This window comes from Cygnus atratus, chromosome 15, assembly GCF_013377495.2.
Source record: "Cygnus atratus isolate AKBS03 ecotype Queensland, Australia chromosome 15, CAtr_DNAZoo_HiC_assembly, whole genome shotgun sequence".
Taxonomy (NCBI): domain Eukaryota; kingdom Metazoa; phylum Chordata; class Aves; order Anseriformes; family Anatidae; genus Cygnus; species Cygnus atratus.
The window spans coordinates 3,837,912-3,862,073 of record NC_066376.1 but is presented as its reverse complement, the minus strand read 5'-3'; the positions used below and the strand labels follow the sequence as shown (position 1 = coordinate 3,862,073).

Genomic DNA, 24,162 nt, shown 5'->3' with positions numbered 1-24,162 from the left:
TAAGCTAATATTGACACCAGTCTAAGTGCTACACGATGACAGATTTTCCAGCTTGTATCACTATCAGCAAAACTACTAAAGTGGTCACCGTCAGCTGCTGACAAATGTAAAACTGCTCTCGGGATCAAAAGTTTGTAAGTAATTGAGTTATCCAGTAACATGCTGATATTCTACGAGGGCCTAGTAAATACCACGATTTTTATCTTTTTCCCACCACACATTAACTCGGCCTCCACATCAGTCACCTTGTAAAGCCTTGAAACCTTGAAGTGGGACACGCGTTGAACCTGTCACAAACTGCAACAGCCTTGCCCTTCTTTCTTCATCAAATGTTTCGACTGCTTGCCAGAACCACTTCACAATATTGCTATCTGCCATGCAGTGCTTTAGACGTGTGTTTGACTTCCAGTCGTTCAGGTCTATCTTATCCAGGCCTCCTATGATTAGCTGTTAAAGGATTAGGAAATGCTTTAACATTCAAAGTCAGTGCAGGTTTTCAGCCATAAAATCATACACCAAGCTATTTCACAAAGACTAGCATTCTTTACACACCTGAACCACCTTTTTTGGTACACAGTTAACGCTCCAAAACAGTTTAGAACAGGAAGTAAATCTCTCCAGTTAAACTGCAATGAAACTGAGGCTGAGGATTACACTTACCAGAACTGACATTTTCACAGGAAACTAGACTTAAGTGCCCATTCAACACCTGCTTTTTAAATCTATCCTACCTGGAAAGTACACCATATCTTTATGAGAGTGCAGCACAGACTTGGAAGAAGGCATGTCATCTACACACATCATTTCCCTGACTTGGGTTTGTTATAGAAGTGCTAATAACAAAACATGAGAAAATCCTGCTCAGTTCCTGGTATCATCCTAATTGGTCTGTTGTTCCAGAACTGACCACAAACTACAAACACTTTGCGTGTGTTTTCTGATGTCTTTTGTGAGATCCTCTGACAAGGACTAGATGTATTACTTCAATTCAATCTCTCTTCCAGATGAAACCAGATTGCAAAATACCATGAAAGAAAGTCACTGTTGGCCACGAATCTAACCAGCTACCCTGGCAACAACAAATAAATGGCATACAGAAGACATCATCACTCAAAACAAAACGTGTGTCATATTCTATTTCCCATAATATTTCATACTGAGGATCACATTTCTGAGAGCTAGCATTTAGCGGCTGTCTTTTTGTGCCACCAAGATAGCACCCACTTAGGCTGATTTACATTATTAGGGCAGTTGTGACTATCCTAACTTAGACGACACTGAAATATTTAATGGATTTTTAATCTGCCTTTTCAAACAGCTAGCACAGGGAGTGCAGCAACTTTGTGATTAATTGGTATGCAAAAACTACCAGCATGAAGCTATTTCTTCCAATACCCCGAAACAGTCCACGTTCCACGGGACACCTTATTTATTAAGAAACAAAATGGAAAAAGGCTATAATAAGAGTTATTTGAAGGAGTAGCATTCTATACCTCAGGATTACATGAGAAGACAACTCCGTTTCTTTTCTACATGCTCTAACATTTGTCTTACCCGCTGGAAACCATGCCCTGTGTGCATAAACGCACAGCCACGTATTAAAGCAGTTACTGAAGAAAACAAGTTCCGGGGTGGATAACAGGTTAGGTCTTGCCAACAATTCCTCAGACTTTCAGTACTCCCTCTCTGCCCAGACCACCTGCTTTGAGCATTAGTCCTTGGTTACACAACGTGAGGTATTTGTCTTTCCCTGTTTAAGTAGCCCTCTCACTAACGCTAACCCAAAGAATGTCTAGAATAAACCAAAAAATGTTTAGTTAAATAAATACACAGCTTTTTGGTATGTAAACTATAATTGTGTTGATAAATTTATTTATTCAGTTTTTAAAAATCAGTGCTTTATTGTTGATCTTAAAAATTAAGAAATAATATTCCAAGTGGATAATATATATACCTCAAGTTCCTTCTGGTCAAAAGGCTTGAGGAGATGTTGAGGAATAAGTTCATTAAAACCCTTCTGCAGAGCCAAGAACTGTGCCTCTATTCCTCTCATAAATCGCCAGTTTACATATAACCTGGGGGAAGAAAAAAAAAGTCAGGGATGACAAGCTAGATGGCATTGGGCTTTTTATAGCAGAGCATGAAAAAGCTCATTTCACAGACCAACTAGCTTTAATAGACGCATTTTGTTTTATGAAAGAAGTGCTTATTAGTTCCTTTTTCCATCAACAATTAATTATTGCACCATCAACAGAAAACACAAAGTACAATTCACAACCTTCATCTTCCCAGGTCTTACAATAGCACATTGTGTGAAAACACGTAATTTATGACTCAGGTATTTCCCTTTAAAATACCCACTCCATTAGTTTCACTGTATATAAAAAAAATAGTGTTCACTACCTTCTTTCTACTACATTTGCAGGAAGCATTTTTGTTTTGCAATACCTGACATATTCTTTCTTGTTCTCTTCTGTCACTGGAATATTCCTGCCATTTGGTTTGAGTTCATGCTGTAAAATCCGCCCAAAAGCATTGTGCTCCACACAAAAAGTGTGGTCCAGAACTGGGGTGATATCATTCTCTCTAGCAAATGAAAAATGGAAGGTAAACTTAACATTTTTGATATTTTGATAACTCTCAGTGCTGATGCTGAGAGGGTTTTTTTTTTGTTTGTTTGTTTTTTTAAATCTGAACACTGAGACAGTCTTCAGGATAAACCTAGCAACTATCCATCTGCATTTCACACCACTAGAGCAGTACTGCCACAATCATCAGTTTTTGTATAGTTTAATGAATGCTGAAGAGATGTCCGGACATGTCATTGTCACTCTTCTAATTTTAGTAGTACTCAGGATAATGAAGAAATGATTAAATCCTATACATACACACATGTGCACACAGTAATAAACCAATTTGCTGCCATGTGTTGGTGTGAAGCACAGAAGAGGTTGCATTCAATGAATGTGGACAACATACCAATAACTTAAAATATAAAATTTAAAACAGCATTTGTGAAAAAAGAGACAATGCAAAGCGATGCTGAAGAGTCCCAAAGCTATAAGTAATGGTGGATTTTGTTCTGAACTGTAAATGTACAGAACTTGAAATTAATTCCATTTATTTCCTTTTAAATCAAAATTGGTAACTGAGCCACATTTTCTTCTGAACAAAGATCGTACTTCCTCAGAACTCTGTTCTGAGTTTGGATTTTGGAACTGTAGCATTCTACCACACCCATGCAACACAATGTTTTAGAACCTAATTTGCTGCAAGGAGGGCTAACAAAGAGTTTTGCATGAGACCCTTCCTCACGTATGTTGAGCTTTTTGGCATAGAAACTGTTATTTGGTAATTTTGTACAGCTCTCCCCCACCACAAGATCCTTGCAAGCATTTTCCATGAAGCACTCTCTCACTACTGCCAGCATACTCTGCCCCATCTCCTCCACAGCAAGGCAACTGATAAATACAGTACTTACAAAATCCAGACTAAACTTTTGTGTAGTTCTGGGTCAACAGATTCCAGATCAGAGAGCTGAATGGGTTTCCCCAGAAGCTGTTTGTAAAAGGGAACTGTGAAACCCCCATTAATATAGTGTCCATGGAACACAGCCAAACCCATTATCCGACCAACAAAATGGAAATAAGACAAATGGTCCTGCGGGGAGAGAGGAGAGAAAAATCAGGCAGCAGGAAGACGCTCCAACACTGACATCTTGTGGCTACGTAAGTGCAAGTTATCTGCAACCCTCTGGGCACTAGGAGCCACCATTTTTCCTCATAACATAACCAAGAACAGAAGCATTTAATAATTAAACACCTCAACCAAGTGTCTGTGCATTATCTAATAAACTGGATGCAAGCCTTCTAGACCTCACAAACAGCAAAATTCAGAGAAAGAAAATCCCCATGAAAGCACTGGAATCCAAAAATATATGACAACTCCAAACAAATTATTTTATTCTTTGTTTAACCACAAAAATTTTTGTGCTCACTTACTCTTGAGGAAGCAGGGCACGTGCTTGTTTCATTCGCGTGTCTTTTACGTTACTCATATGCCTCAGTTTTCAAATTAGTTTAAGTTCTATGGTTGATATTCTCCCAATTTATCTCCCCCATCTCACACAGCAAATTAATTATGTCAGGAAAAAGTCCCCCATGCTAATATAGAATTCCTGCTCCTTTTAGGTTCTGCATCAGTACAAGTTCTCCAATAAGGGAAAAAAGAGAAAGCATGGCAGCTTACTGCAAAAGGGCAAGCAAGACTTACGAGCCCCTACAGTCATGAAGTGAACACTGCTCATGATGCAATGATGTTTACACAACCATCTGCATGTAAAGCAAAGAACATTTTTACCTACACATATCATATCAGAATCAATGTGCAGCCCCATCCAGTACTGAGTCTCAAATGACAACCTAAAGAATTCAGATACTTCAGATCTCAAAGATCTCCTCTCTCATGTGCTTCATTTCTGTACAACCTCCTCTGCTCTGTACTATGTCGATATAAGATTCATTAACACATTCTTACCCCACTTCACTGTCTGTTTACACTCTTGGCATGAAAAGACAGCTGTAACAAAAACCTGCAAGGGACGAATGATCTCTTAAAGCAGGTATGTTGCTCAGAAGTCAATACTTACAGGATTGATAGAAGAGTCTGGATTGATTTGCAGCATGTAAATATTATCTGTAGAGTACTGGAAGAGTCCATAATATGGATTCAACATTTCATGGCACAGTAAATACAACCATTCTCTGAAAAAAAAAAAGTGGTATTTTAGAAGGGAGAGCAACTTCCACTTAAGTTTCAGAGAACACAGTTATTGTGAATCATCAACAGTTATCAGATACGAGTTTCTTATTTCTAATCAAATCATTTTGTACTGCCCTCCATTTGCAGACCAAAGAGGTATGCTTAGAAAGCTGTCAAGTGACTTACTTCACTCACAGGCAGCCTGATTTAGTTTGTAAGTACTGAAGGAATTAATGTCAATTAGCATAGCTAGTAAGCGATTAGGCAATACCATCATACTCCTCACCTGTCAGAGGCATACTTAAACAAATCGAATCTGAACAATATCCATTTCAAAAACAAACAAACATTTTTACAGAATTTGGATATTTGGAGGCTAAAAAGACCTGACCCTCTGCAACCTGAATATTGTAAAGAAATACTCAACAAAAACTGCTGCTTAAAACCAGTTCACTCACTAGAGATCTTTTTAAAAAGCTGTTTTTCTGCAAATACTTAATGACTAGAGAATCTCTGCTTTCATCAAAGAGTTCAGAAGGGGCAGAGACCAAACCCGTTAAAAGAAGATGGGTCTGGTAAATTCTCCTCTCATTTCAGTAACATACAAGGACCACAACTGAACAAAAGCTATTTTTGACCTCCCCACTTCCCATGACAAACACTCCTTTCTTATTAAATTTGGTAGAGGACACTCATTGCAGGTGCAAAATATTCTGAGAGAACTACAAATTTTAATGCTTTGAAGTGGAGCAGGACTAATTTTAAAGAGTCTCTTCCAGCCAATGGGCAATTATGAAAGCCATCAGGGAAATACAGACATCAACAGTGAAGACCCTCAAGGCTAACTTGTGTACTGCAGCTCAGAATGTTCCAACTTCTTTCCTTTGTCCAGCCATAGGTTGCTGGGTAATGCAGCTTTTGTGGATTTGAAAAATCCCCCAGTGAATTTATGTGATGCATCTCAGCCACTGCAAAGATGAGCATTTTGGCAATGATACAATCAACTCCAGAACTGATGCGACTCTTAAGGAATGACTATTTTTAACAGGCAGGCAAGTCTGATCTAAAACTTTAGCCTTTGTTTAGGATTAGTTCATCTTGACTACTGCTCCAACAGATCAGAGGACTCTCTTGAATATGCCTTATACATTAAAAAAGAAGCCCCATTGTCTTGGAATCCCTTCACTGAAAATAAGACGTGTATTTAACAGAATTTGTACTCTGGTTTGGATTTTACTTCAGAGTCTGTATGCTTCTTGACAGACCTTGCAATTTTAGCTGATCTCATATTCACCACTGAAACTGCATCATGTTGCTGAGATCAGCACTTCCTAGAGTAAGATCAATAGCCTACCCTAAACAAGCCTCCTACAATCACCAGGTAACGGTGATGAAAACAGATTATTTATGGGGAAGAGGAGAAATGGAAACAATTCAATCTAGTGTTAACTCCAGTAGCATTCCCAAATCCAAAGCATACCAAATCATTTAGTATGAGCCTTTGACAGTAGCAGGGCTGCAGGACAACTGTTAAGTCACATGCCTTCACTTTCTAATCTACCTTGCAACAAAGACTGAACCCAAGACCAATAGCTATAAATAAGATCACAAAAAATCTGCATATACTATTAACAGATCATTTGAAAGGGAATATCAGCCACAGGTCAATTTAAGGACAATTTTACAGTTAAAAAGTGCCAGACAAACCCAAAATCTCACCTTGCTACTCCTCCATAATCCAGGCCTTCCTCTCCTCGAAATTTTACCATAAGCCTCTTTTTCAAGTCCTTAGGCCTCATCTTCATTATCTGACGGTAGGATTCCTGTATGTGTGTATAGATATATATAAACATATAATTTCTAAAAAGTCAGATTAGACATTTTATTTCCTTTCTATAATTAACTCTACTAAGAAGCATTAGTATAATACCTGGATTGTCACTCAGCTACAGAAAACATTCTGTTAAAGGGCTAATCTAAAGCACATTCCAATGACAACTCTAATATTTATTAGTATAAAGTCCACACAATGCTTAATTCCCTTTTGCTACACAAAGGTGCTTAGAAAGTAATCCAATCCAAGAATAGGAGAATTCCTAACCACAGTTACATTTTAAATACCTAAATATACAAGTTGTAACAGCAAGCCTACAGATGCCCTTCAACTACTGTCATTTCTAAATGAAAAAGAATGCTCATATTTGTCCGTAAAACCCTTGTAAAAGTGTATGCAACTTACCTGTCCTTATGTAAGGTGCAGGAGTTTTAGTAACTGAAATTTTGTATTGGCAAAAGAGTACAAAAGCAATCTGTAGTCAGAATTTATTCTTACCAACTCCCTTGTCAAACCCCATTCCTTTAGTTTCATATTTTATCAGAGTTCAGGTAACTCATTTGATGCTATCAGATTCACCAATTCTTTCACTAAACAAACTTCATGTAACAAAAGATCAGTTTTATTTACCTCTTGAATGACAAAAGCTGCTATTAGTAGTAAAGAGTCAAATACCTCAAATATTTCCTCTCTGGATACTTCAATGCGGCAATGACCAGCTTGCGGTTGCTGAAGGGAGAGCTCATGTCTAAGAACTTTCAATTTTTGTACCAAATCTCTTTCGTATCTCTGTGCAGGCAATTCCTCACCGTCTTCTAGTGACCCCTCATTTGGAGCTGGCAGAGGCTGCTGGCTGGGCTCTTTTAGCTGGCATTGATGGCTTTGAAAGAAAAGTAAAATATTTATCCTAGAAGCATAACAATAAGGAAGATGGACAAGCAACAGTGGAAAGAACTCATCAAGCTCCTCTAGGAGTAACTTGGAGTAAAACGTATATTCAGGTGGGTAACGTCTATAACATCACTACCCAACATTCAGGGATATAAGGAATATAGACTTTTACAATAGTCAAGAGTTCCAGCAATTTCCAGCTAAGGTTTTTCTCTTTTTTCTTTCTTTTTTTTTTTTTTTTAAATGGTAATACACTGCAGAAAGCATTCTCTGTTACTATGGAGCAAGATCACTGAATGCTGACTGAACAGTAATTAAAGACTTGGTGGTATTTCTCCCACATGGAGACAACTTCCAAGAGTGTAACATGAAAAGAGATCTCTAACACAACAACAGCTTTATAAATGGAACCACCTAACAACTGCTATGAACTTTTTTTCCAGCTCCACCCAAAATAAGGCTGGGGATTACTGATGCAGTAAAAAGAATTGCATCTATGAAGAGAAAGAGGTACTTGTCCCAAATAGATGCAGCTTCAAATATTCAACTATCCTTATCCATCAGGGGTTTATTTGGGTTGCAGATTTTTTTTTCTTTAATTGATTGTTTTTGGTTGTTTTGTTTTTGTTTTTTAGATCCAGAGATTCCACAGCTGGCTTCAAGCACAGACAACTCAGATCCGCAAAAAATTCTTAGCTCAGGCACAAGCACTGTCAGACTGCTTCCAGGGTCAGGTCTGTAACAGTTCAGCTGCTTTTGTGTGATGCAGAGCTTGAACTTATTAAATCCTGCTAAACCCAAGCTGGCTGTGCACAGCACCAGGCAACCAGACTGCAGCTGGCTTTATATTCCTGTTGTCTGGAGCTCAAGGAAGCACAAATCCAGTTCAGGTCTAGCAGAGCTAGCACAGAGCTAGAAGAGCTGTCAGAGAGACATGAGCTGACCGCTGTGGAACTGTCTAGCAAAACCCCTACCCTGCATCCCAGCATTTCTAGAACTGCCTATTTGCTCCAGCAGAACGTGGTCCAATTTTGCCAAACCAGCTTAAAAGATCAGCGTTGTGCCAAAGTATGCAAGTCCTCCCTTAAACCTGACTGTAAATGATAATAAAAATATTTTTGAAGAGTTTTTGCATGAAGGTTAGCCAAAACCAATATTCAGACCGACTAGACCCACACAGGAACCTACCTCCTTGCATCTGTTCCCCAATATCATTATTACATGTTTTTTTTTCAGCCCTTCATGACTCCAAGACTGTAGTTAAAATTGTACAAAAATACATGGTTTAATATTCCAAACTTGAGGGGAATTATTTATCATACAAGGTTCTTACTTCATGATGTGATGTAGTCGCGGATCTGTGAATTGTGTGGTTCTGTTGTTATGATCTACAAAATATATTCTTCCTGAAACTGTACTTCTAACTTCCCAACCTGGAGGCAAAGGTCCTAGTTCATCACAATTCACACTGTTAAGGTCTCTAAGGAGAAAAATAAACAAAGTTAAAGCACTTCTGAAGTTAAGATGAAATCAATTACATTCAGGGGGTGGGGTGGGGGAATGCATTTGGTGCTCAGTGATTCTAGGCTATGAAAGTCTTAGGAAGAAGGAGAGAATAGCTATTTTTATGTTGCCTTTTTAGAATCCTCAGTCTAAGCAGTGCAACTCCTTATGTCTGTCCTTTTAAGTCTTTGAAAGTAATAAAGCCATGCAGCTTAGAAGTAACTTCAATATGCAATGTCGTCATTCAGGTGATGACAGGGCTTCTCAGGGCTATAAAAGGAGGAAGAGACTTTTTTCCATAGAAAAAATTTACAGAAAAAAATCCTATTAACACCAGCGTGATCTCTGTGCAGAAAACCCAACAATTAAACAAAGGCCTCTACACCAACAGCTGCCTCTAAATGCCCAATAGGTTAAGAAGCCAAGACAGCCAAGCACTAGGATCACTTAAAAAGAAAAAATCACCTCGTTAATTAGCAAGGTTAGAATCCTAAGTACTTGACTGAGAAATCATCCAGAGGAAGGCTTTAGTGACATATTCACCCCTTTCATCCTAGATAGCTTTAAGGTATCGTTCTATGTGCTGCTAAAGGTAGTCACTCACTTGCAGGCAGCACAGTAACATTTGAATTCAATGCACAGAATGTATTTACACTTAGAGAATTTAAAATGTTTAACACCCCAGACACCTAATACAGTAAAACTGAAGAATGGCAAGAAAAGGAAGGAGAGGAACTTGAAGACTGTTGTTTAGACAGACAAGCTGTTGTTAAGTGAAATATTCTCTAGACAGCTGACATGGATTCATCTATTATCCAGGGTTGAAGACATCACTCGATAGATTTCCTTACCTAAATCTAACCACCCAGCATCAGCATAAGCAAGTAAACCGAGAGGCTTCAGAAAAGGTAGAAACACTTTGTACATCAAAGGCTTCATTACTGTCAGAGTGAGTATAAGCCAGCAGGGGGTACACAGGGAGACAGACAAGCCTTTGTTAGGCTCCTTAAAAGAAGATTATAGTTGTAACCATTTGTTTCAATCAGCTGTGCATCTGAAAGTACTTTAGAGATCTGATTACATCAAGTTTTAACCTACATCTGTGCTAAATGCCAAGGTTAGGTTTTTGCACTGTAACTAGTAAAGAAAAGCCACCTTTAACCGAAATAAAACAAGTGACCTGTGACACAAGAAACTGTTGTGTCCACTTACTTTGCTGGTCCCAAAAACCTGGCTCTAAGATTTGTACAGAAAAGAAGCAATAACTTTCGTTAGGCATCACTGGAAGAAGAGACACGGCTTTGGGCACGCAAGCCTGACGTGAGTGACACAAATAAGCACTGTCATTTCTTCTTCCAACTACACCAGCTAATCTAACATCAGCTATTTTCTCTCTCTCTAAACCTTATTTCTAATATCCTCCCATACGCTGTTATTATATCAACACTTTTGCCTACACTGCTTTATATGATTTTTCTAATACCCTGTATCATGCTGGTGTATTATGCAGCCAGCACAGCAGCTGAAGAGTTACAAACTTTGTGTTTTACTACAGAATCTGGTGTGCAGGTGGCCCAGTGAAACAGCCCAGACTCAGAGCCCCTCAAGGAAGAGAGCCAGACCTTAGTCACAAAGACCTGGATTAACTGCAGGCTAAGTTTTAAAGAGGCTTTACTAAATTAATCATGTGGAGGATTCAAATTTTCTAGCTGCAAATCATTGGTCTAAAGCATAAAAACCCCAACGCTATTTCAAGTTTAAAGATGACAAGTGATCTCTGTTTCAGTTACACAGGAGTGGGCACTATTGTAGCAGAAGTTGCAAATTCAATACTCAACAAGCAATGGCTTTAAGGGAGTAGTCACCTTTTTTCTTTAATGTACAGTTCAAACTGGTTTTGAACAAAGTTTGGGTTAGATTCAGAAATCTGTAACTTTAACAAAAAAAAAAAAGGAAGCCACATTGACATTCTGGGAAGAATTTATCAAATGGGAATTCCCAAAGGACTACGCAGATTTTTCCTTTGTTTTACATGATTCACAGCTGAATAATTTTCTCTTTCAAAAAGTCATCTTTAATGTATGGTGAAAAGCTAACTGGAGAGGTCAAAAATTATTCCTCTGCTCTTGCCTCTCCCTTTAAATTTAGATAGTCCATTTTACAGATTTTTTGCTCTTTAAGATTCAACTTACTTCTGTACACACACACACAATTCCCCCCCAGCAATGAGTCTGCAACTATAAATACATACCTTGGTATCCTAGGGTCATGCCATGTGCTAACTCCAGTCTGTGTGTGCAAAAAATAAACCTGTCCCTGTACTGTTGTTCTTTGTTCTACAAAAAGGGAGAAAAGATTACTGTAAATTACAAATCTGAAAACAACAACCCTGAATAACAGTTTGTTTGAAACCATTAGTGTATACTGTCTTTCTGTCAGCTCTCGGAGAAAGCACTTGAGCCATCCCACCTGATGTCTCGCAGCACGGACTACTTTATCTTTAAACACTGTCTTCACAAATTTACTTGACTACACATTTCAATAATCCTTTTCAAACTCACAAATCCAGGCACCAACATGTTCCAGTTTGTATTTTTAGACTTTCAGACAACCCAAACCCCCAAACTGGATTTCTTTCCTCCTAGATTTGGCGTGCTCTTTTCTGAGCTTTAAATTCTCCTTAATCTTATCCTTCCTAATCTTCTGTACTACTGGCTTCTTTGTTGCTTTTATATTTTCCCGATCTTTTCTCAAACGTGGGCTCAAACTTACATGACATGCCAAGGGGGAAGGAAAAAAATAGCATTACTGCTCTAGTTTAAAGAGCTCTTTACATTCATTCTCCCTAGATACACAGCCAAGATTAGCAGTGAGTTTTCTATAACAGCATCATACCACAAACTCATGTTTAATTCACCATCAACCCCTCAGTGTATCCTGGAGTAGGCAACTGCTAATTAGACAATCTCAGACTTGCATCTGCACTGTTTAGTTCCTTTTCCAAAATGCAGACCATTAGATGCACACACATACTGCATGTCCTGACAGGCAAACCGCATCTATATGTTAAAATGGGAGAATTTTTCTCTGAAGTCTTTTGAAAACCGAAATTTAATAGTTCTGGAAAACTCTTACCATAGCCTTCTGGTAGGTCAGGAGACTGGTGACCATGTGGTCTGTTCTGAGGTGTCTGTACATGACCTCTGACTTCAGGAGTCCGAAGTCGCTGTGCCTGAAGCCTCTGATCTTGACTTGGGGACTCTACGAAGCGACAATTGCCTCCACCAGCAGCCCCTGTAGTGTCTGTATACGGTGCTGGTTCCTCCATAAAACAGCTCAGTGGCCTTCCTGGTCCAGAATCTTCATAGACCGTTCTGAAAATGGGGAAACTTCAAGAGTTTCCATCACAAAGAAGTGAATGCAGAAATAACTGTTTTCCTCTCTCTGTTACTTCAAGTACCACAACTTCTAAGGCAAGCTATGACACTTTCTTAACGTTTTTATACCCCAAATTTCTTAGCTGAACAGAAATGCCAGAAGCACTGGTAACAAGAAATATCAAGTCCTAGCCAGTTTAGCATATTTTCTTCAAATAAGTATTCAGCTATAACCTTACTACCTGTTATGTATTCCCAGATAAGATATTAGTCACACTACTATTTAATATTTTGAGTGTTCATTATATTCTTTCCATTTATAAACTGTTTTTCTAATTAAGTGTAAAGAAAGCAGTTCTTACCCTTCATTCTCCAAAAGCCCTCTGCAGTCTACTACAGAACCTCCCGTGCCTATTCTGTCCCGTGTTTGTAAACTGACTGCAATAAAAACCAAACACAAGTTAATAATAAAAGAACAATTGTTCCCTAAACAATAACAGCAACCACTGAACAAGCCACATTTATATAGGGTAAAATATTAAGGAACGCTAAAGCTTGGTACACGAGAGCACACCACTTACCACAACCCCTTCTATAACCCTAAAGCATTATTCATTTTAAAAAAGGGAGAAAAGAAACCAGAGGCATCACATCATCAGAACTTAAGCTGAGTCTATTTCTGTAAATATCAAACATGCCAGCTTCTACATCTGCATTTCATGAGGATTCAGAAAGGTTAGCTAGAAAGAAATAGCTCGCCACTAGATGTCATCGTTACGGTTAGAATCTGGGCTTTGCCAAACATTTATGTACTTCTATTGAACAGCTTGGGTTTGACGCGGGGGAGAGGCACCGCAGTGTGGTAAGATGGGTTAAGTTAGGCGCCCAACTAGCATTGCCAAAAGTGCAAAAACATTGCTGAAATTTGGAAATGGGTTACATGAGCCAGCGATCAAGAATGGATTTAAAACAGCAATTCACAACATTTCTTTTACCTCCTTTAGGTCCTGTTTTCCAGGCAACATTCTGTTTGCCTGTCACCTCCATCCTAATACAATCAGTTTTACAGAACATTCACCCTTCCAGAGCTGCATTGGAAACCTTGCCAAATGCACTCCCTATTTTTAATATTGTTTCCCATTATCTAATGAGAGAAACCAAACTGCTATGTAGGAGTACAACAAAAAAAATTCATGTTATGCAATTTAATCCCATTAAAGTCTGAAGAAACAACACAGAAAAGGCACTGAAGCAATGACTGGGGGTTTCTGTTTTTAATACAGCATTTGCCCATGTACTGTATTTACCTAAGAAGATAAATGTTTAACCAAGAGCGTTCTTACCCACTATTTGGCCTCGTACAGCATCAGTATCTGTGGGATTTAGTTTGCATAGATCCAAACGCTGGTCTGCAAATGAGAATTGGAAACATCAACAAAACACTGAGGGGCTGAGGGAGAATACTACCCACTACTCAAACACGAGGCACTGAAGGCTCTTGGCTGTGCCAGGCAGGGACTGCTCTTACATCCAGTATCTTTTAGCCTGCTGATGGCATTGGAGAGGAGTCGGACACACCCCAGGAAGCCAGCTCCCTGTTTCTTGTGGATTTTTTTATGGTTCCATACACTGATGGTTATGGAATCCGTCTTGCCAACATATCTAGAAAAACACACATTGGAAGAGTAATTTTAGAAAAAAAGAACTCCTTTTTACTGTGTAGCATTTATGCTTTATTTGGTACAAATTCTGATACATTTTAGTACATTGGTCATGCTCCTTTATTATAAATGCGTAAGTGCTTAAGGCTGAAAAAGTGTTATTAATGAATTACTGTGCTATGATTTTACACAGCACATTAAATTGATATTTCTGCAGCACGAATTAACTACAGACAGCCTCATTAAAACCTATGCGTCAAGCTAATTAATGTACAAAAATTTTAAATTTATGTTTCTAATATTTTGAAGAAAATAAATCATTACAACAAGGACAATCTTTTCTAAAAGCTGGGCTGCACTGCTCCAATAGAGCTTGCTCTAAGCAGTTTTGCTGTGTACCTAACACACAGATGTTGCCACATTCAAACACCTAGAAGCAAGAGATGTAACCCTTTATTTGCAGGTCATTTTTTGTTACTGCAAAAATTAGTCGTCCTCAGCAAATGTGATTCTTCTTGGTAACAAAAAATGAAGCTGCAGTGGCAACCCTTGCACTTCATGTAAGAGATAAATCTCAAAGAGTTTTTACTTATGACCTAAGAAATAACTCACAGATCATAATGCTGGTTCCATTTGGGGTCCAACGTGTTCTTCACAGTGTCAGTTGAATGGCACTGACCTGACCCATCAACAACTATTTTCGCAAATGGGTCAGGAAGTCCTGTGGAAGGGAAAAGGGGCTGTTAAACTCGATGCTTTTTCTTTTCTTTGTTTTGTTTCTTCCAATACAATGCTATCACGAGCTCTTCCCCCCTTAAGCAAGCTGCCATTATCCTAAAACTATTTTAGTAAATCAAAAATGAGTTCCAAATTAAAGAACAAGGTACTTCTGCCCTACGCATTGATATCTGCCATAAATAGTACAAGAATTTAGAAAACAAAAGGTTTTGTTTTCTAAAAGCATAAAAAATGTGCTCAATTTAACAGTGCTTAAGTGGCCCATGCATACAAAAAGCAGGCATTTTGATTCAGTCCTTAAGGTGAGATCCAGACTCCAGCTGGACCCTTGGCAAGTTTTTTTGGTTGGCTGGTTTTTAACAATTACATCCCTATGAGATAGATGCCATTGGTAACCCTCACAAAAAAAAAAAACTGTAAGTAGCAGCCTGCTTGCAGCCTCATCAGCCAGACTTCCAACTTGAATTTGCAAGTCCTTGGTCTTTCCAAGGCTAGAGTCTACATCACCCAAATACAATTCAGAGCAATGTGCATTTATGTAGTAATGCAAGCACGGAACCACAGAACAAATCACACACACAAATGAGCCATGACGGTAATGCACAATCTGCAAACAAACCTGATTAATCAAGAGCGGAAAGTTATACAGTTGGGGCATACTTACTGAAGAAATCTTTCTTTGCAAGATTCTTGGCACATAACACTGCAAAACAAAATACCAGATAAAGAAATCTTAAATCCATAAACAAAACCTTCCAGCAATCATACCAATTACAACAGTACATGATCTGCACTCTTAAAAGAAAGCCAGATATTATATACGAGCATTGTTTTCTTCACCTGTGATTGGAATTTGCACTTACAGAAAGAGAAAAATCCTTTTGCTGCTTTTGTTCTATCGTTGCAAAGTACAGAAGATTTAACGAACATCCCTTCGCATTAAAGCCTTCAAACTTTCTATACTACATGCTCACGCAAGTGCTAAAACAGAATTTTGCTGCCATTATTTCTGAACCCATCCATTTTACAACGAGGACTAAGCAGTTTTTGAACCAAGAATGGCTCTGGGGCTCCTGGAGACAACTTCTGTATGGAGTCCCATCAAAGGCTGCGCAACCTCCTGCTCTTTGCATGCAAAAGGTTTGTGGTACGTTGTAAAAGACGGTATCAGCGGCGTGCTGTACCGGCCCAACACCTCACAAATACAGAAAGGTTTTGGGATGAGTATCACACGGCCTCATTCAGGAGAAAACAGATATACTGGGGGGGGGGAAGGCAAGTTTTCTTCCTTTGGAAGGGCCCCAAACGAGACATCATTTCCCTGTCTCCAATTGTGCTGAATAACAGAGTAGTTCAAGCAAAAATTAGATCAGGAAACTTGCATCAATCTCTATTTCTATTAGGTCTATTACCAGCTACAAGCCTCATTTTGCTTTTCAGTCAGGGCTGCTCAGTATGATCTCAGCAATTCAAGTTGCTCAGTATCCATTAAACTCTTATGGCAGGCCAGGAAAAGTTACCACAGAGCCAAAGATGAAAATATTAGAGCTGTAACTTACCTGAAGCTGAGAGAAAGAGGGAAAGAAGCAAGAAAGACGATTATAAAAGACCCAACTATCTTTGAGGTAGCCTCTTCCCCATCAAGCTCTGATATTCCAGCACGAGAACGAACGCTCAGAAAACATCGAGACGGCCACGTCCCCCGGCACAGACCCCATCCCACCTCACTCCTAGCTTGCAGGCTCACTTGGGGCATTTATACACGTCAGCTCTGGGTTGGACAAAGTGAAGACATGGTAGCAAAAACGTGGTAATTTTTTATCATCATCATTTTTTGTACTTCTGCTAGAATTCCACCTCTCATCTCCGGAGCAATGCCCACCTTCCAAAATACCTGGCAGAATAAAAACTACCTTGCCTCACACGTCAACAGATCGAAGTCTTAACCCAGATGTTAAAATTAGTGTAAAAAATACACAAATCCTTTGGTTTATTAATAATTAAAGCAGCTGCAACAGGAAACCATTATTAGAAGGGATTAAAAACTACGTACTTCTAACACCGGCAAACCGTAGAATCAGAGAAAGCTCCTCTTACGTATCTAATTTCAACAGCTGACCAAAGACAAGAAGGCTGGAGGACTACCGCAGTTTGATTTGAAATCAAACAGGATTACAATCACAGACCGCTGCTCTACGGAAGCGCACCAGAGCAAAGCTTAATTTCCTCTTCCTGTCCTGGGCGCTTTGGAAGAAAAAATACCAGAAAACCAAGGAACGAGCACAGGTAAAATCAGAACCTGGATGTCCTCGTAGTAGCCAGAATGAATTTTAAAGTACCCGTGAGTGGTGGAGCTTTTCCTTTCTTAAAATCAAATAACTCACACTGTGTCCTGTCCCCAGTTCTAAGAATACATTAAGGTGGAAAAGCACGCCATCTGTAACAACCCGAGTACTGTCTGACTGTATAATTATTCCATTTATTCTATATTTCAGGTGTGCTCTCTAGAGCTAAGAAGCCTCCCAAGTTTCATAAGCTATTATTGAAGAATTATATTTTTCATTTAATGCTTTTCCCTCTGCCACAGGCTTTCGGTCCGCAGTAGAGGAGCGCGGCTGCCAATTTTCCAGTTGCGGCCTGTGAAACCCTCTATTTCAGGTTGCAAAAATCATTATTCTTTCTAGTAAGAAAAATACTGCCGCAACAGCTGGTAGCAGAAAGAAACCTTGACGGAGCAGTCTCTAGAAGCAGCCTGCCCAAGAGCGACCGGTGGCTTTGCTCTACTGTTTGCACATTAAACTGACTACGGCAAAAATATTTTCAAGTGCCCTACCGCTTAAAAGCTACACAGTTCGGAATTCCAGTAAAGAAACGGGTGACAAAGGTCACCAACGGGACACTTGGGCACGAAACCATGCCAGCGGCCGGGCAGACAGCCCCTCCTTGCTCTGCAAAGCCGTGCTCGTGCCAGATTTACTTCTTAAACGCATTGCCTCCAACGGGACTTGCGCACGACTGCCAGCTGGGTCTGACTGCTGCTCCTTCAAGCCTGACACCCCTGCACTCGGGCAGATTTAGCTCCAAAGGCTTACAGAGCTATCAATTTTATCCCCCCATCACAGGCGGCTGCCCACTGAGCAGGGGTAGAAGGGGATGGACACTGCTTCGGGAGGCGCTTTGCACAAGCTCTGCGCAAAATCCAGCCTTCGATCCGTCCAGCGTGCTTCTCCTTTTCCTTTTCCTTTCTTCTAAGCCAGTAAGGCTCCTTGTCAGCAGGGGGAATCTCCCCGCGTTTGCTGCAAAGTTACGGAAGGCACCGATTCTCCCGCCTCGGTCATTTGCATTCTGCCTTCTGAAAGTCAACTGACTTGTTTCAGCTCGACACCGGATTTGTTTGGACGGCGCTGCGCATTGCCGCGCGGTGCTGGAGAGCTGCTTTCATACAGCAGAGCCCGAGCACCGCTCAAACAACGTCTTCACATCGAGATTATAATATTTATAAAGGGATGGGAATGTTGTTTTTTTTTTTAAGTACCTGACATTACTGAGATAATTTCAAAGGCTAAATTAGCCAGCTGGGGAAAGTACTAGCGTGAAAGCATATTTGGCAGGAGGTGAAGAAAGGACGAGCCGTAGACAAAGTCGGTATTCACCCTGGGGATGTCTTCAGTGCAGCCTGAGTGTGTGGAGCCGTTCCCGTGCCAGCCCCCGTTGTCCACCCAGCTCCAGAGCAGGGGTGAATCAGCTGCTGTGGCTCGGGAGGTGCCGCGGGAGGGACTGCAGCCAGGTGTAGTAAGAAACGCGTGGCGGCACCGCTGCCTTCACAACCCGGGCTGAGAATTGCATCAGAAAGCCGCTGCTCCACCAGCAGGCGACCCACCTCTGCAGCGGGACCGATCCTCTTCGGGAAGGAGGCCGAGGAAGGGAGCCTGGGCGAGGAACCATTTCGAACAGCCCGAGCGCACAGACCCAGCCTGCAAATCAAAGCCGGGGCGTGCGGGTTCCTCCTCCCGACTCGTCTGCGCCCCAAGGAGAGCGGCTGGCCTGCCAGACAGCCTGCACGTTGCCGTCTCTGCACCACCACCACGTTTATCCACACCTAGCAGGCCCCGTCCCACGGCACGGCACTAAGCCGCTGTAATTGTTTTCAGCTGCACTCTGTAAAAACGAGGCAGTGTCTTGTGACACAGAAGGAAAAATGGTGAGCGATGGAAAGATTCAGTAGGCACCAGCCTGTGCTGGTGCAACAGAGCAGCCAAATCTGTGACTGGGCCGCGTTCACTCACCCTTTGCTCTGTGCTCTGAGTTAAAGCTAAGCACCTCCTTGCTCAAATTAAGGATTTTTGCATGTGGATAGGAGCTGAGCCAACGACAGCATTCAATTTAGCACTCAAGTTGATTCTGAAGACAAGACAAACCAGCATTACGTCCACGTCTGCTGCAGGAACGGGGGGAAGGTCATACTGCAAGATGCCAGCAGGTAAACCTCTCAGCCATCTTCGGCCTTCCTTGGATATTCCAGGTTAATCATTTGTGCCTGTACAAACACGCAGCTGGATTCCAGGATACATTCGTTTTACTTTCTGACAGAAAGTAAACACAAGGCCAGCAGGCTGGTGACGTAGAAAGGACTTTACTTAATATTTACTTCTGTGCAGGCCATCTTGAATCGCACAGATACGCAGCGTGATCGTTAAAAGCATCACGGGCTGTCCGAGTGCTTGGAGATGTAAGCAACAACAATGGAAAGCTTTCTTTGGAGCAGAGGGGAATAGGGATCCCGTCATAAAATGAAACTGAAGTTACTGAATACCAGTGAAAAATAAGAAGGCTGCAAAATGTGATGCAGCCGTGCAATGGAAACGTCGCTGGTAACGCTGCAAAGCCTGCCGGGCTCTTTTGGCTCGCGGAGCTGGCAACCTGTGAGTCGGGTGGGGAGGGCCCGGCGTGTCGGCACGATGACCCCGCGCTGCCTTGCTGCCTGCTCCTCTCGGCAAGGTTCTTCCGTCCTGAAAAGGGCCGCAGAAGACTGCGCAGACAAATAACGTGCTCAAAGCGTAAAGAAAAAATCCCCCAGAAAAAAAAAAAAAAAAAAGAGCGAACATCAGCCATTTACCACATGCTGCTCCAACCCCCCAAGGCACCACAGCCCACAATTAAAATCTTCGCTGAATCTGTTTTATGAAATCGCTTCTCATCCGAACGGTTCGGTGCATTTCGTGTGGAAAATACTCCGAATACCACAAGCCACCCCTCCTGAAACGCCTTTACGAATGGCTCTACTTGGCGTTTCTATTCCCTGCACATAACCTTAAATGAGACTTCACTGCAGATAAACGTCTGGTTTTATTTCTACTACCAGGCAACCCAGGAAGGTTTTTAAGTGTTTTGTTTTTTTTTAAGGCTGACAATCGTTTATGTTTGATGGGGTACAAGAGCAAGTTTAATGGAAAAGGAAAGATGGCTAAAGGCACCAAGTGTGTAAAAATGTGGTTTCTTTGCAGCTAACCACATCACTGAGCTAAAACACCCCATTTTATTCACATATCGAAGCTTAAGTTGTCACCACAAAGGCCAAGGTTTCTATTCTAGTCGTCTGCTTGTTTGCTTTAAGAATACTTTTGGTCTTCCCCTCTGTCTGCTTCAGCCTGAAACGCATAAATCCACAGACTGCTTTAACTTTTCAGTAAGCGAGCCTGAATCGCTGCCGTGCTTAACGCACAGAACAGAAACAACCCCGAAGTTTTACGTTACGTTTGCAAAACAGAGCAGTTACCTGTACAGAACTCATTTTACAGACACGTATGCGTGGATGTGTACACCGAGCTGCCTTCACTAGTGATCTTGGTATCATGGTGCCAAAAAGCTTGCAATCTGACATGTAAGCCACCCAAAAAAACCCAAGGCCCCTCCGACTTCAGGGCTGTGTACGTCACACCCCACCATCTGAAGACTCTGCCTGAACTCAAGCTAGAACTGAATTTAGCTAGCAGATTAAAGCAATGCTTCATTAGAAAACCTCAGCTCTCAGAGAGCTGCTAGATTTGGTACACGAAGCCTTTTTGTGGCCCTTTTGTGTAGGCTGCAGTAAAAATCAAAGCCTCTTTTCAAGGCATGCTTTCCTCGTGGGCTGGAACTTGGCTTCACACAGCCAGTCGCAAACACTAGACAACTTTGAAGAGATCTTCAAAAAACCACACACCCAGAAAAAGCCATTTTTATTAGTCCATTAACATGTCATTAAAGTATCTACTTAGCCCAGAATCAAAATTCCATCCTACCTAAGCATAAAAACGTCATGCATGAGAGCGAGCCCTCGCAGAGCAAACACCACCAAGTTGACAAAACAGAGCGGTTTCATCTCCAGGATTCCTGAGACGTACTCAAACTGAAAAATCCTCTTGGGCACTGACCGACGGTAAGCCTTCACGTCTTACAGACACACACCAGCAAGGGCTGCTTAGCCCTCAAGAAAGTAAATCGGTAAAACAATAAAAATAAATAAACAAACAGCACGGGGCCATTGGAAGAACAAGGCTCGTTAAATTCCCAGTTACCTGAGACTGCATGCAGTACGGCGAGTAAAGCAAGTTTAAGAATGAACTGATACCAACCCTGGAGAAACACTAACGGTTATGGAATTAGCTGCAGATCTTTGCAGGGATTAAACAAAAAGAGGAGATCAATAGGAAGCTGAATTAATGCTGATGTACAGAATCAGAGAAAGGCGCACAGATCAGACAAGTGGAAATAAGCACATCCAATTATCTCTCAGAGTAACACTTTTCTCTTGTTCTCCCTCTGTTCACCCATAACAAATGCCTGACACAAAGGCGAACGCCCAGATTAAATTTTTCATCAAATCCTAGCTATTACATCAGTTTTCTTACAAGTTTGCTATGCTTCCTCTAATCCAGGCCAAGAACCTTCTCCTGTTCTCTACGCGTCTATTTCCCAGTCAGATACCAAGCGCCAGAACCCCAGCCGCTGGAGCATTACAGCCTCAGACCTCAGAGCAGGAGCCACCCATGGACCTTATTTGCCCCTCGTACAACGGGGCAATTTCCAGCTGCACTGAACTCCTCCTTCTCACTCAAGCTGTAGTTCCAGGGGCTTTGGTGGTGGTGATGAAGGCAAACCTTTCATAAACTGCTTCTTCATCACCTTTGGCTAATTATTCATCTTGGCCCTGCAGCGATTTCTTAGTTGTAGGGGATACAACCAGAGGTATTGGGGCAAGAGTGAGACCGTGCCTTGCGAAGCCTCCTCTGCCTTCAACAAAGTGCCCCTGCAGCACCAGCCACCCTCGCCGTCCTTTACCTTTTCCTTGCAGACCACCTCCCAACACGTTCAAAGCGCAACCATGTTCTTCGAGCACTGGAGTTCAAGAGGTAAGTTACCAGTCAATGTCCCCATTTTACAGCAGCTGCAAAACCCATTCTCAAAGAGAGCCGCTCCCCAAAAACACCCCATTGCTCACAGCTTTACCAGAGAACACGTTAACAGCAGGGGAAGTCAGATGGAACTACCCTACAGCTTAAAAAAAGTCCTCAGCCACCACCAACACATCTGCCAGGATCACAACCAAGTGGAATAAATAATTCTATAGAGATTTACCAAACGCAGTCAAGTTTTTGTTTTGGTAAGATGCCCACAAACGGCCTCCCAGTTCCTTGAAAACAGAGCAAATGCTCGGGCTTCAGCGATACTGTCAGCTTCTGTATATGCAAGTAAGAAAGAGAAACAACTGGAAAGAACTCAAATTTTTTGTTAAAACCATACAGAATAATATTCTATTCTCAGGGCAAATTCAATCTCTTAGCTGACAGCTAAATAAAACAATTTCAATAACAAAATTCCTACTGGAAACACAAAACGGCATTTTACAGCTACTCCCCATTTCATTGTGCAAGCGTTAGCTACTGGGAGCAACACAGCTCTGCGCTGCTTCCCTTACACATCTTGCATCTCCCACCACACAAACCTGAATAATTTATATTTTTAAGCAAATAGTATTGCTCAAGATAGGCTTATCTGCACGGCTTGCACTTACTTGTGCTCACATTTTGAAACAGACACCAACGTGCATTGTGCAAGATCAGTGCTGTGAAGCTGAAAGCGTGCCACAGGACTGACTATGGGGCTCAATTTTCTTAAATGACATTAGAACTAAGGAATAAAACTGTGTTGAAGTCTTAATACTTAGCTTTTATAGTTACCCAAGTGCTGAAAAAGCATCTGGAAAAAAATTCCTGAAGCATGAAAAACATGTTCCTCCACCCACATGCACTCATAACTCAGATTCCAAACTGAATTTTACTCAGATTGCCAAAAATATTTTGCACTTTTAACACTTGGAGTTTACAAAGCACCTTTTGCAAAGCCATACAAGTGTCAATACCTGACAGGACTGAACTCTCAGCCTAACACTGCTCACAAAGAGAGCCGGGATCGAGCCCAAAGCCAGTCCCATTCCATACCCTCAGTAAACTACAGGTCCTTTCTGGAGAAAAAAAACCAACAATCCAAATCTTCAGACATATATACTTGTTTCTGTGCAAAACACCAGATGAACACCAGTGCATTACAACGGAAATACAGAAAAAACATATCCACTCTAGAGATGAATACAAAACTATGCTGCTTTTCACTACCACTTTGGCAGAAATTGCATTTTAACTAGCTGACTCTCCTTTCTGAGAAGGAAAGCCCCTGTGCAGCACGGCCTACTGCTAAGTCAGCGTTTAATTTAGGTGTGTTTCATTTAATGCCTCTGATCTCCATTTCCATAAGTTAAATGTCTAAAGCGTTCAACACCTTATTTTCATTATCAAAAAGAAGCTTACGAGGACGCTCCTTTGCAGCCGATCATTTGCTTACTAATTCAGTACATAAAAGGCTTTTCAATAAACATTATGTTCACTATAAAACCCAGAACTTTAGATTCCCCTCCGTGCAGATATTCTCTGTGGGGCTACCCATACCATTAGCACAACTGTATTTTTTATAACCAGTTTGTGAGACTCCAGTTACAAGCGCATTTATACACTAACAGCAGCTTTCCCCCCCACAAAACGCCATCCAATTAATGGACCTGGAGTTTTTACAAGACATTCGTTTCCGAAGCCTGATAGGAAAACCTGCCCAACTGCTCTCTGCTGCTTTATAAAGGAGGGAAAAGTGTAAAACAAAAGACCAAAACCAGAAGCAAGACATTTGAGGATGTTTACCACGTGGCTAAAATTAGCGGACCATGCAACCACACCAATTAAAACAGATCCAGCCTTGGGGTCCTGTCCACGGAGCAAAACATTTCTGAAATGATGGGACAAACGGAACCACGGCTCAGCTGTTCTACCCGAGGCTACAGGGAACTACAGCTACTGTATTTTCCGAC

General features: G+C 41.1%; 1 protein-coding gene across 8 annotated transcripts in view; it reads right to left on the bottom strand.

Annotated features, from left to right (window-relative positions):
* Nucleotides 1-24,162, bottom strand: part of SMURF1 (SMAD specific E3 ubiquitin protein ligase 1) — a 47,323-nt gene that overhangs the window by 5,280 nt on the left and 17,881 nt on the right. For 5 of the 8 annotated variants that reach the window (XR_007708887.1, XR_007708888.1, XR_007708886.1 and 2 more), the window contains exons 2-16: nt 15,430-15,468; nt 14,640-14,748; nt 13,895-14,028; nt 13,710-13,775; nt 12,729-12,804; nt 12,125-12,363; nt 11,241-11,325; nt 8,820-8,966; nt 7,271-7,475; nt 6,481-6,584; nt 4,649-4,763; nt 3,482-3,660; nt 2,449-2,586; nt 1,955-2,075; nt 246-447 (exon numbers count right to left, since the gene is read on the bottom strand). Coding sequence is in view for 4 of the 8 variants with exons in the window: in XM_035563506.2 (XP_035419399.1) it covers nt 246-447; nt 1,955-2,075; nt 2,449-2,586; nt 3,482-3,660; nt 4,649-4,763; nt 6,481-6,584; nt 7,271-7,475; nt 8,820-8,966; nt 11,241-11,325; nt 12,125-12,363; nt 12,729-12,804; nt 13,710-13,775; nt 13,895-14,028; nt 14,640-14,748; nt 15,430-15,468 (1,959 nt within the window). In the remaining 4 variants the exon portion in view is untranslated. Of the gene's footprint in view, nt 1-245; nt 448-1,954; nt 2,076-2,448; nt 2,587-3,481; nt 3,661-4,648; nt 4,764-6,480; nt 6,585-7,270; nt 7,476-8,819; nt 8,967-11,240; nt 11,326-12,124; nt 12,379-12,728; nt 12,805-13,709; nt 13,776-13,894; nt 14,029-14,639; nt 14,749-15,429; nt 15,469-24,162 lie in introns of all 8 variants that reach the window. The other 3 variants (XR_007708885.1, XM_035563504.2, XM_035563505.2) reach the window with 1 other exon arrangement.